This window comes from Tribolium castaneum, chromosome 3 (genome assembly GCF_031307605.1).
Source record: "Tribolium castaneum strain GA2 chromosome 3, icTriCast1.1, whole genome shotgun sequence".
Taxonomy (NCBI): domain Eukaryota; kingdom Metazoa; phylum Arthropoda; class Insecta; order Coleoptera; family Tenebrionidae; genus Tribolium; species Tribolium castaneum.
The window spans coordinates 8,912,910-8,924,449 of NC_087396.1; the positions used below are offsets into that span (position 1 = coordinate 8,912,910).

Sequence of the window (11,540 nt, forward strand, 5' to 3'; positions counted from 1 at the left end):
GCTCTTACGTGGCGAGGCCAACGTAGACTTCAGTTTATATTCTCACCTGAGGATGACCACTTTGTGGTTGAAACGCGTAGTGTTTTAAATAAAGGTTTGATGTGTCGGTTTTTTTAAACTTTGTTTTATTTATTTTCCACGCCTAGAAAATCCAACTAGAAGTAGCAAATGTTAAGTTGCTCGGGTTAGTCAAACACTTCCGAACGGTTCAATCACGTTAGTCACGTACCGTACAAGTCATTCAGTAGCCATAAGGGATACTGACTTAACAACCACAGACAAGTAACTTCAAGTTTACTTCTGGATCACTTTAAGTTCACTTTTTCGCTACTTTCTGCCTCTCGAGCCGAACTTCTCACCCTATTTATACCTGTTCGATTCTCAGTTGTTACACTGTTCATTAATCGAAATTAAAAATTTAATTTTCCAGAAATTATTTATTTTTTGTTGTTACTACAGTTACCACAGCTAGTTACATTAGTCACTGGACACTTGATTTCAATAAAAGAAAATGGGAGAACGAGCGATTTTTTCTATTTTGTCACTTTAAAGCGACAAAGTAACAGTTTTGAGAAAACGTCAATTTTGCGTTGCAAATCGAAGCGCAAATATTTATTTTGGATAGCGATTGTTGAAAAAATCCATCGCGTGAGCGTCTTTGAACGACTTTGGGGCCTAAATGGTGGAAGATAGAAATGTGGTCCCGCGGACTTTTTTGTAGTAAATTTAATTCTTTACAACATTCTTCCTAACATTTTTTGCATCTGTAACCGTATTCGTAGCGTTTTGAAAAATATGGGGCAGAGTTCAAATTGGTACACTTAAAAAAAATTTATTCTAGTAGTTTACTATAAAATTATTGCATTATGTTTACTATTGCGAATTTAATACTCTATCTGCCTGTATTTTTTTGTTTGCTATATGATAATCGTTATACAAATGCAACAATTTTTTCAAATTTATTGTTCTGAAAACGGTAATCGAAATACTGCGTTCTCTGGCAGCATTAACGGAATTACCTAACCTTTAGATATATCCATAACTATGATGTAAATGTTAAACTTTGAAAGGGTATTTTAAATTGAAAATGACTGTTGGTGCCATTATTTTTATTTCGATAGATCATAATATACATATTATATTAAAAAACAATACAATTAACAATAATTCAATACGATCGCATTCAAAGTTCCAGTCCCTCGTACGAAACTCCATCTGCATCAGGCGTCTCAAGTCTTGCCCTCAGATGTTCCAAAGTGTTATTAAAATGTTTAGTAATCTGATCTGTCTCATCAGAACTCTCTAAATTCGGCAACTCCTCTTTAATCTTTCCAATAACTTGGTTCAGAACCTGCACACTCACTTGATCGTTCCCTTTCTCAAAGAAATAGATATAATGATTCAACAACTCAACAAACAACTGAACTTGCACGCTGACATCCATGCACTGCTTGGCTATCCGCAGCCCCTTTTTGAGACACTCCACCACTCTCTTTCCGTCGTGCGCCTCCTCCCTGTTACTCGCCAAACTCTTCCCGCTCCAAAACAAATGAGAACAGGTGGCGACACCTCGGCACTGATCAGGTTTCTTCAATAGCTTGCTCGCTGCCAAAGCACACTGCGTTCGCAACGGATCCGAATTCTCTTCCGAGAAACAACTGATTTGTTCCAAAGTCCCTACGATTAGGGTTATGGCAGCTAATTGAGCCTTCGAATCGGAAATTTCATCTTCATAAAGTGAAAATGCTTGAGACATGAATTCGTAAGCCACAGTCTCGTGGTTTTCGAACCCGATTTGGTCGATCGCGAGCGCCCCCTGGAGGAATAAGCGCAAAGGTAGTTCTGCCAACTCGGCCTTGACTAAGGTCGTGATGGCGGAATGGCAAAACTGGAAAATTTTCTGACACTTCTTTTCCCATTTCTCGTCTTTGATTTCTTTGTATTTGTAGGCGAGGAGATAGGCCTGGAAGAGGATCGGGGGAAACGTGTATTTGATACGTTGAGGACCACCGCCGCCCAAGATCTGGAATAATGCAATGTTAAACTAGAACAGTAAGGAAGTTTCTTTCTGCAGCTAGTCGCATTGAAAATTTTGTACCCATTCATAATCCGTTAACGAAAATATTTCAATATGACCGAACATAGAAAACCATGTTTTTCAGTTGCTGCTTCAAAACTATACAGGCTGCTCCAAAACCGACGCACCAACACAGTGGTGTTAGCTGTTTCAAAACTATGTAAACAACAACGTCGAATTTTCCCAAATTATTTTTTTCAATAAGGTTGATAAAAATGTAAAATACTTTTTAATCGTTAGATCTGCCACAGAAACTACTATGAGATTTTTTAAAATTTTGATCTAGTTATCCATGACAGTTTCGTCAGCAGTGAAACGAATTGCATAAATAACTTCAACATCGCTTTATCTGCCAATATATCCAGAATCTTCACCGCAGAACCTAAAAAAATATGTTGGAATCTTATTTCCATAATGGTCATTAGTTAACGTAACTGTCATGGATAACTAGGTAAAAATTTTAGAAAATATTATTAGAAATACAGACTGATCCAGAAATACTGAGTCTGTTGGCAACACTGGACTTAAATTTTTAAGGATACCAATGGAGTACTCTTCCAGTTAACAACAATTTAACATTCTTGTGGGGTTGTACGTTAAATAAGTGTCAAGAGAAATCGAATTCGGTTACAGTGTTGCAAATTACGAGCACAAATATTTTCAAATGTGCTGCCAACAGACTCAGTATTTCTGGATCAGTCTGTATTACTAGTTTTCAAATAATTTAATTTTTTTGACATTGCAGGAAATTCGTTACTAACTGTAGCAATTTTTTTTGAAAAGTTTCATTTTTCGAATGCATGTTAGTGAAAGTTTTTTCGCCAATATCTCTTAGTCTAGTTGTATAACAGCCTACAATTTCTAAATATTCTTCTCTTACAGTAGAAATCTAAAAAAATGTAATTGGGAAAGTTATTTTAGGAGTAGACCACACAGTGCCTACTATTCTAAAAAACCTTAAATACGCACTGGGACGTCAAAAAATTGAGAATTTAATTTCTTTGAGAGTAGTGGAAAGAAAAAGTTAAAGTCGGTAGCACCTTGGTTATTTTAAATACAGACTGTTCAAGAACGGTTGTTTGTCAAGTCACCTATGAGATATGAGTGAAATCCATTTTTGGAACAACCATTTATTTTTCACCAGTCTGTAGAAAGCCATGTATTTTATTGTGTTTTTGGATTACTAGTTTAATTAGTTAAGTAAGTACATGTTCCAAAAGCGCACTATTGTGTACTTGTTTTGAAAAAAATAAGATATTCAATAATACAACAAAATATTTATCATTATGAAGAGGATGAATTTTTGTTCGGCGTATAACTAACAGGAGACTGTTATTAATTCGCATCGTCGAAAACAAGAAATCAGCTACAGTTTCCAGTATCGAAACATTTTCATTTGTTTTTATTTTTGAAAATTTGAAGGAACACACGTCTATTATTGATTAACATGCAAAATTTCATTCCAAAGTACTATTTGACATTATGGAAGATAGAAATTTTTAATTTTTTTTGTAATAAAATAAAATTATCGACAAGTTTCTGGGTAATTTTTTTAATAAAAGTTTTTGACATAGTGGATATTTATATGACCTTCTGTGAGCCAAAACGCCAATTCTAAAATTTGGTAATTTTCCAAATTGTTTTACATTTTTTTAATTTTGAAACTAACCTGAGATTAAGAATGAATTAATTTCGAGTAGGCCGTGTCTGTGGAATTTTAGCCATATGCCAAAAATATTGACAGATCAGGATTTTTCAAAGAAACTTTTTTTTTCAGTTTTTTAGACTTTTAAAGATTGACAAACAAAAAATCTATTCGCAACACGGGGTTATTCGCATACCTGCTAGCTGTTTCAAAACTATAAAAGAGTTGCATGAATAATTTATAACAGCTAATTTTGAAAGAAAATGCGACGTTGGCGTTTTTATAGTTTTCAACAGTTAATACAGGGTAATGTAACGAAAAGATGGAAAAAAAAAGGAAACCAGAGATTTCCAAGCTCAAAATAGATCGATTTAACCCAACTTACCCCTATACCAAGTTGCACCTTTAAAAGTTAGAGGACGCCAAAGTTTAAAAATTAATTTCGTTTTTATAAGTGACTACTAACTGGAATAATCGATTTTGATGATTTTTGGTTTCAGAAACACATACAGATAATGAACAACTTTCCTTTACTTGTATAATAACTACTAATTATTGGTTTTAAAAGTGCATTTAATTATTTAATTTAATTAGTTAATTATTATTTTAATCATTACAGGGTGATTCAGATAAAATAAAGAACCTGACTTTCTGGCAATGCAACACAAAAAACAATTTTCATTTACTTCTTGATATAATTTTCATTACGATTTGCATTAGCAATCCAAGTTATCTTATGTTGCTCTGATAGTGCTTTGACAAGTTTTGAAATTACTACTAGTCTTTGTTGTCGCATTGTACACTTCATTGTACCGTTATTGTTCATACCCCTATCGAAAATAGTGTATACAAACAACGAAAAAACCGATATAGTTTTAATATACGGGGAATGCAGAAGAAATGCTGTTGCTGCGATGAATTTGTATGCCCAACGTTCCCCGAATAAACGACATCCTAGTGACACGATTTTTAAACGGCTTGAGGGGGAACTTAGAAGGAATTGGCCTCTCCGTAAAAGAAGAAGACAACGCACTGCTAGGTCTTTGGAAAATGAAGTTCGTGTTATAGCTTCCGTGATAGAGAACCCACAAATTGGACAGAGAAGTGGGTATTTCAGGTAGATTGAAGCAATACTTCCTTGAACATTCATTCTAAATTATTAGATTCCGCTCTAATGAGTTTGGGGTGGACTTTTTGTAGCAGCAACTATGTTATACAAAATTTAAATAATAAAGAGCAATTCAGGTTGTATTATTTCTATTTCTAAGTGATATCGAGGTGTATAAACCATACCCCAAATTTTGTACACCAGATGGTTTTCTGTGACTTAATCATGATTCCTTCTTATTTTCCCTAAATTTTAAGTGATTTCCTCAAAATTTCTTGATTTACTCAATTTTGTACACTGATTTCCTCTGCGGTTTACCCCTCGGGTAATATTGAAAACATAAAAATTTACTTTTCTTATTGCGAAAGATGTCTTGGTTTCATAGCAGGTGTTAATAGTGTTGAGAGAAAAAATTAAATTAAAAAAATAAATCGGCCAATTTAAAATCCTGGAGTAATTAAATACGATAACCTGTAAAAATATTAAGAGAGGAGTTTACTAAAATTAGAAATGTAAGTAACAAACATTTTTTGAGTTCAAACAACTATTATTTTAAAACGTGTTGTTGGCTTTTTCATTAAATACGAAGTTCAAATTCCTTTAAGAAATGAATTCACTGTTGAAGCGCCGGCACCTTCTTCGAAATGTCCATAAGAGTTGCTGTATTCTGCGCAATCTAAAACCCTTTCTCATTGCAATGTTTAGTTGAATTTAGGACGATCTGATTTATTTTTACGTGACTGAAGCACAGGTTTGAAGATTTCATGGTATCTGTACATACAAACAGTAATAAGCAGAGTGAAATTATAGACGATCACCGAATTTATTGTTTTGATTCACCAATTTTTCATACGTGAGAAAATCTTGACATTTTTGACGTACGTTTTTGAATTTTGATGGTGGAGCCATGGCCTCCTTGATGTATGGAGACAACTTCGTTGTCTACGTTGAACTACGCAAATTTTATTTAGAAATTCAGGTTCGTCTTTGCTTAATAATTTCGGAAAGTAAATCGTTAGAAAAGCTTGAGATCTTCGGAGTGATAAGTTAAAATCTACGTATTCCAAAACCATATCGTTTTGATTTTTGTGTACAAATCGATTTAAAAGTAGGTGCTACTTGATAATTCTGATATATAAATTGATTAGATACAATAAATTGTGAATTGTAAGTGAATTGTGAAGTATTTAGACTCAAGGACTCGAATATTAAAGGAATAATAAACAGTTAATGTGATGTTTGATTGTGCTTTTAAAATTTGGAAATTTTGGGCATACCTAATTTCCAAATATAAATTTTTATATTTAAAAATTAAGCAGCTACTATACTTGCGTATAAAATATCATAATTTTTTATGTATTTCGTTTAGTTAAAAAAATTGCAACAAAAAGTAGACAACCCAAAAAACACAAAAACATTTTTTTTGCAAACAAAATTTAGCAAAAGTTCAAACCAAAATAAATTCCATAGATTCCATTGTAAATTTTGAGTGTCAGAGAATAAAATCGATCATTCCATTAAAGTTATTAAAGAAAATCAAAAACAATTTTTAAAATTCGGCGCTCTCTAACTTTTAAACGGTGCAACTTGGTATAGAGGTAAGTTGGATTAAATCGCTACATGTATTTTGAGCTGAAGAATCTCTGGTTTCCTGTTGTCTTCATCTTTTTATTACACCCTGTATACGGAGCCGTTACACCTGACTGCTGTATCAGCGATCGCCAGTCGGAAGTGGATAACGATAATGGTAAAAGTTAGTGTTTCAACAAATTTTTAATTTATTGTTTAGAGTTGTACCGATTTTCTATCTTCCATTAAAACTTATCACCCTTACGCCTTATTTCAGTTGGCAGTTAAACCAAAAATATTTTGGTTACCAATTTATTTCCTGGTATCGCGTATTTCAGTGCTTGTTTATGATTTAACCAAATTTAAAATCTTTACCGAGGGAAATATGTCAGGTTACAAACTTTTTTCAGGTTTAATCATACTCATGTGCGTTCTAACCTTTTTTCGCGAAATATCATGCAATTTTGCCATTTCCTGCGACCGTTTGTGACTGTTGTGTTTTGGTTGCGTTGTAATTATTTTATATGGAACATGTGTGCTCTGGATACGTATTGCATTTTAAGGAACAATAAAAAATCACCAAGAATTTAAAAACAGTTTCCTACTTTTCAACGACATTAGCGCAGGCGCATTTAAAATCCCAGCGTGCGAATTTAACCCAATGTCTACTAAAGCACTGAAATCTTGGGTAAGATTTACCCTCGGTTAGTTACCAGAGATTTTACCCAAGCACTGAAATACCGGGCATTAAAAACAAAACCTTGAGTGTTACTGAACATATATTTTTGACGTTGTTGTTAAAACAAATTTGCTTTATTTTTTTTATTAAATTTAAGCATCTAAGCTAGTTTGTTTGACCTGAGAGCCCAGATCGTATTTAATTTAGTTTTTTGTTGTATTTCTCCACAAACTTATCTTTTTTTATGCTACGAATAATGCTTAATAGACGAATGAATGCGACTAACTGGGTAAAAGCAATCTCCTTTCATTTATAAAAAAAAAGGAAGACAAACCTTGCGAGCTGCCGTGAGGATGAGGTATTGGTCGTCAGCGACGTCAGATTTCAATTGGTGGATAAATCTAGCCAATAAACACTGCTCCTCAGCCAATTCTTCCAAATCAAGCTCTCCAAGTGGTTGTTCTTCCTTATCGTTAACTAAAGGACTCAACAAATTTAAAGCTTGTTCAGTCTCTTCTTGCGTCGGTACAATGGTGTCGTTATCTAGAGCATTATTCAAGATATAAATACTCAAAGATTTCCGTCCCGCGTAATCTAAATGTTGCATCAAACCGGCATAATGCTTCAATTTTAAAATGGTTAATAAATTATTATAATTATCCAATGGTATTTTTAATAATTTTTGCAACTCTTTGGCCACCAACGAGTTCGATTCAAGATGTTCAAGTCCCAAACGTTGGAAAACTTCAACACTATTCAACATCACCTTATCGATATAATCAATACGATCAGGGTAACACTTCAAGGCCAAATTCACCAAAGCTACTTGCAGTGCGATCATGTCTTCCGGTGGTAAATACTGCCGATTGGCTATGATCGAAGCTACTTGATCCGAAAAAACTTCAAAGAGTTGGACTTGTTGCAGAATTGTTGCTCCTTCGTTGCCCAAAGCGTCAGATCTTTGACTGAACAAAGCCAAACGTTCCATTAAACTTATGACAATGTTTTTCACATTGACACCAGATTCCAACTCGGCGCATGATTTTAGGAACGGATTGAGGGTTTTGATGTGAAACTCGTCAGGAAACACTTGGATTATGCACTCCATCAAGTACTCCTGCGCGATGGCGTCCCGACAGCTCACAACCTTGCAAAAAAATTCAATTTTTACATTTTAAAATTTTAATTAATTAAGTAATTAATTATAAGGCAAATTCAAACCGTCTTTCACCTGGAGTTTAAACAAATCTTGCAATATTGAAATAAACAATTTTATACATTTTAAACTCTCTAGGGGAAAACATTAAGGCAAGCTTGCGTACCTATTAGCTGTTTCAAAGCTATAAAAACGCCAACGACGCATTTTCTCTCGAAATTAGTTGTTATATAAATTGTACATGCACTCAAAAAATTAATAGCTAATTTAATTTATAGTTTCAATGTGAGATCATTAGATGATTACATTAATAATTTTTTTACAACTTTATTAACCTTATTTTAAAAAAATGTGACGTTGGCGTTTTTATAGTTTTGAAACAGCTAATAATCTTTTCGAATAAATCCAACAGTTTTCACTCTGTATAAGTGAATCAAATTAGGTTAAAAGGTAGCGTCAAAAATTTTATTTTATTGTTACCAAATACGGAAAAAGTTAATAAACTAAACACATAGGTATATCCTACGTCAGTTCTTAGTATAATTTTGCAAAAGCCTATTTGAATTTTTTGCAGTGAAATGGAGCACAAATTGAGGGTTTCTGGTGGGTTTTCTTAGCTCAAAACGTGTCGCTGGGATTTAGTTTTACACAGAATTCTTTTCTTTCACAGAAACTCTCAATTTGAGCTTTATTTTTCACACCAAAAAATTTAAATGCTGTGTTGCAATTCTACTATGAACTGAAATGGGATATACAGCGTGTTCGGTAAATGGACCGCCATGGCTTCACTGCGAACTCTCAGGAGTCAGAAAATTATTATTCTGCATTTGCATATTTCTTTTTATCATGCTGTGAAGAACTATAAAAACTTAAAAGTACCAATGAGGGAACACGTTTTATTATCACTCTTTTTGATGTATCAAGTAATCTATTTGCGAAAAAAGATAAACTGTCAGATCTGACAACTTTTAATTAATATCATAGAATATACAGATTGATCCAGAAATACTGAGTCTGTTGGCAACACATTTGAAAGTATTTGTGCTCGTAATTTGTAACATTGCAACCGAATTTGATTTTTCTCGACAATTATTTGACGTACAACCCCACAAGAATGTTAAATTGTTGTTAACTGAAAGCGTTTTCCATTGGTATCCTTAAAAATTTAAGTCCAGTGTTGCCAACAGACTCAGTATTTCTGGATCAGTCTGTAGTAGTTAAAGAAAATCAAGTTACACGTAATTCACTGGTCGTCAATATTTCGATAGTGCCGCCATATTTTGGTAGTATGAGGAACTAAAATTGGCGGCAAATTTTAATATTCTATTATTATTTACCAGACAAGACGGTACAATGGAGTGTTATACTCGAAAGTAAAAGTTTTTGGAAATTGCAGATTCTGAAAGTAGAGACAAAATGATGTCTAGTAATATCGGTCTGAGTTTTTTTAAATCGGTACTTTTTTAATAATAATAGAAAATTTGCGCTGTGGCGTAAGCAATGTCTCGACTAATGATTCGTCAGTTTTTCGCTGCATACCATTAACGCTACGACCTACGTTTGGGATGGTAAACGTCAAATACAAATGTCAAAACCGTGCGTTGTCAATTGTTACTGTGTTGTGTGCTAATATTTTGCAGGAGATTGTGTTTTGGTAAAATGACTGCTCCTGCAGCACATCTGAATTCGTATGTAAAACAACAGAGGCAGAAGTAAAGAAAAGACGTACGTCTTTCAAGCTACCTTTGTTCGCAAATTTTCTATCTCAAGTTCTGTGACTAGCTGATTCAAAAAGGAACGTTGCTGACGTCAGGCTAGGAATTTTCACATTTTCAATTATTTTCCTCAAAAACGGTTAAGCTTTGGTTAAAATAAAAAAATATGGGTCGCCTATTTTGTTGTTAGCTATCCATATAAAAATTTTCATTTTTTAGTATAACACTCCATTGCTTGGGTAAAAAATAGTGATTTCAAAACTCGCTTTATGAAAACAGTTTACCTGTTCTAAAATCCCGGGCAAAACGAGTTTTTGGTACTTCTCCAATGTAACAGACTCTAGTTGGCTCAGCCTAACCAGATTTGTCCCCACTAGAATTTTGAGTTCTTCTCTTTCCCTTTCCCGATGTTGTCGTTCTCTCGAATGGCCTTGATGCTGCATCCTGACCCACAATTTGTTCATTTCGGCGAAATTCATCAAAACAAAATCAATAGAATCCCTCACAGTTCCCTCAGGATTATCAGCGTCAGAATCAGGGCTATCTGGCAGGACGTTCCTCGTACACTGCAGCAGGTAATTACGCAAGAAAAGGCCGCGTAATGGATGTTGCACTCCTGCAATTACACAATAATTATGTGAAACAACAAATTTTTTTTTAGTAGGTACCTCTACACATTTCTACTAAATCCTTGAGTAGGTCGCGTCTTAACGCGCTGTTTGTTTTAATATAAACTAAACCGACTGTGATTAAAAGATAGAGTCGGGGGACAATGTTCCCGGCGTATTGTACAAGTTCATACAAATCTGTAACTTTGCGCCCCTTTTGAAACTCATCCAAAAGATAGAGTTCCAAGTGGCGCAACTCGTCTGTGATGGCCATGTCTGCAATTCAAAACAATAGAAAACACTCAACACATGTTTGGATGCTTTACAAAGCTCATAATAACTCTTGGGTGATAATAAAGACGTCCGCAGTTCGGCAAGCATCGCACTAGCGTTCTTCAATGCATCCATCAGTTTGTTTTTATCGAGAGCTCTTTTCATATGAAAAGCCTGTGCTTTGACCACCCCCAAGGCATCCTGAAGGTACTTTTCCTGTTCCTCCACGGGAGATATTTGGGGTGGAGTGGTTGGCTGAAATTAATAAACTTACACAACTGTCAAAAAGTAAGGTTATATTTATCTAATAAATCAATTACCGCTGAAACGTAAAAATATTTCAAATGATTGAAATGCCAAATTGAAAGGATCTCACGGCCTCGCATTGTGACACACGATCAACGATTTGACAACGCATTTATACAAAAAAGGCAAAAACTTACCATTTTTGATAAGTCGAAACGCCAAACCTCCTCTTTCAGTTAGGGATTTTTGGTCAAAACCTATGGTCAAAACTTTTAGTGAAATGTCCCAAACGCATTATCTGAACACGAGCTGTAAAAATTTAACAAACGAACAAATGATAAACACTGTTATCTAAACTTATAATTCATTTATTGCAATAGCTAATTAACGTATTCGTCCCGATAAAAACAAGTACAGAACGACTGTTGTTGGTAGCACTGTTAACTTGCTGACAGGTAAAAATT

General features: G+C 34.3%; 1 protein-coding gene across 2 annotated transcripts; it reads right to left on the reverse strand.

Moving 5' to 3' along the window:
* Positions 1-1,094: 1,094 nt before the first annotated feature.
* Positions 1,095-11,521, reverse strand: Vps35 (Vacuolar protein sorting 35). 2 transcript variants are annotated; one of them, XM_962581.5, is made up of 6 exons: positions 11,274-11,521; positions 10,884-11,085; positions 10,618-10,833; positions 10,234-10,565; positions 7,413-8,225; positions 1,095-2,023 (listed from the first exon to the last, which is right to left on the reverse strand). In XM_962581.5, the coding sequence occupies exons 1-6, from the start codon at positions 11,274-11,276 to the stop codon at positions 1,184-1,186; spliced, it is 2,406 nt and encodes an 801-aa protein (XP_967674.1). In that variant the 5' UTR covers positions 11,277-11,521; the 3' UTR covers positions 1,095-1,183. The 2 variants fall into 2 exon arrangements, with proteins under 2 accessions (XP_967674.1, XP_008198288.1); XM_008200066.3 differs by having other exon boundaries at positions 11,151-11,288.
* Positions 11,522-11,540: the final 19 nt, after the last annotated feature.

What these genes read in the sequence shown, in the direction of transcription:
- Vps35 (XM_008200066.3), bottom strand. Translation starts at nt 11,216, where the DNA reads ATGCGAGGCCGTGAGATCCTTTCAATTTGGCATTTCAATCATTTGAAA. An exon ending in AATATTTTTACGTTTCAGCG is followed by an intron (nt 11,086 to 11,150) that starts GTAATTGATTTA and finishes TATTAATTTCAG; the next exon opens with CCAACCACTCCACCCCAAAT. An exon ending in CAAGAGTTATTATGAGCTTT is followed by an intron (nt 10,834 to 10,883) that starts GTAAAGCATCCA and finishes TTTGAATTGCAG; the next exon opens with ACATGGCCATCACAGACGAG.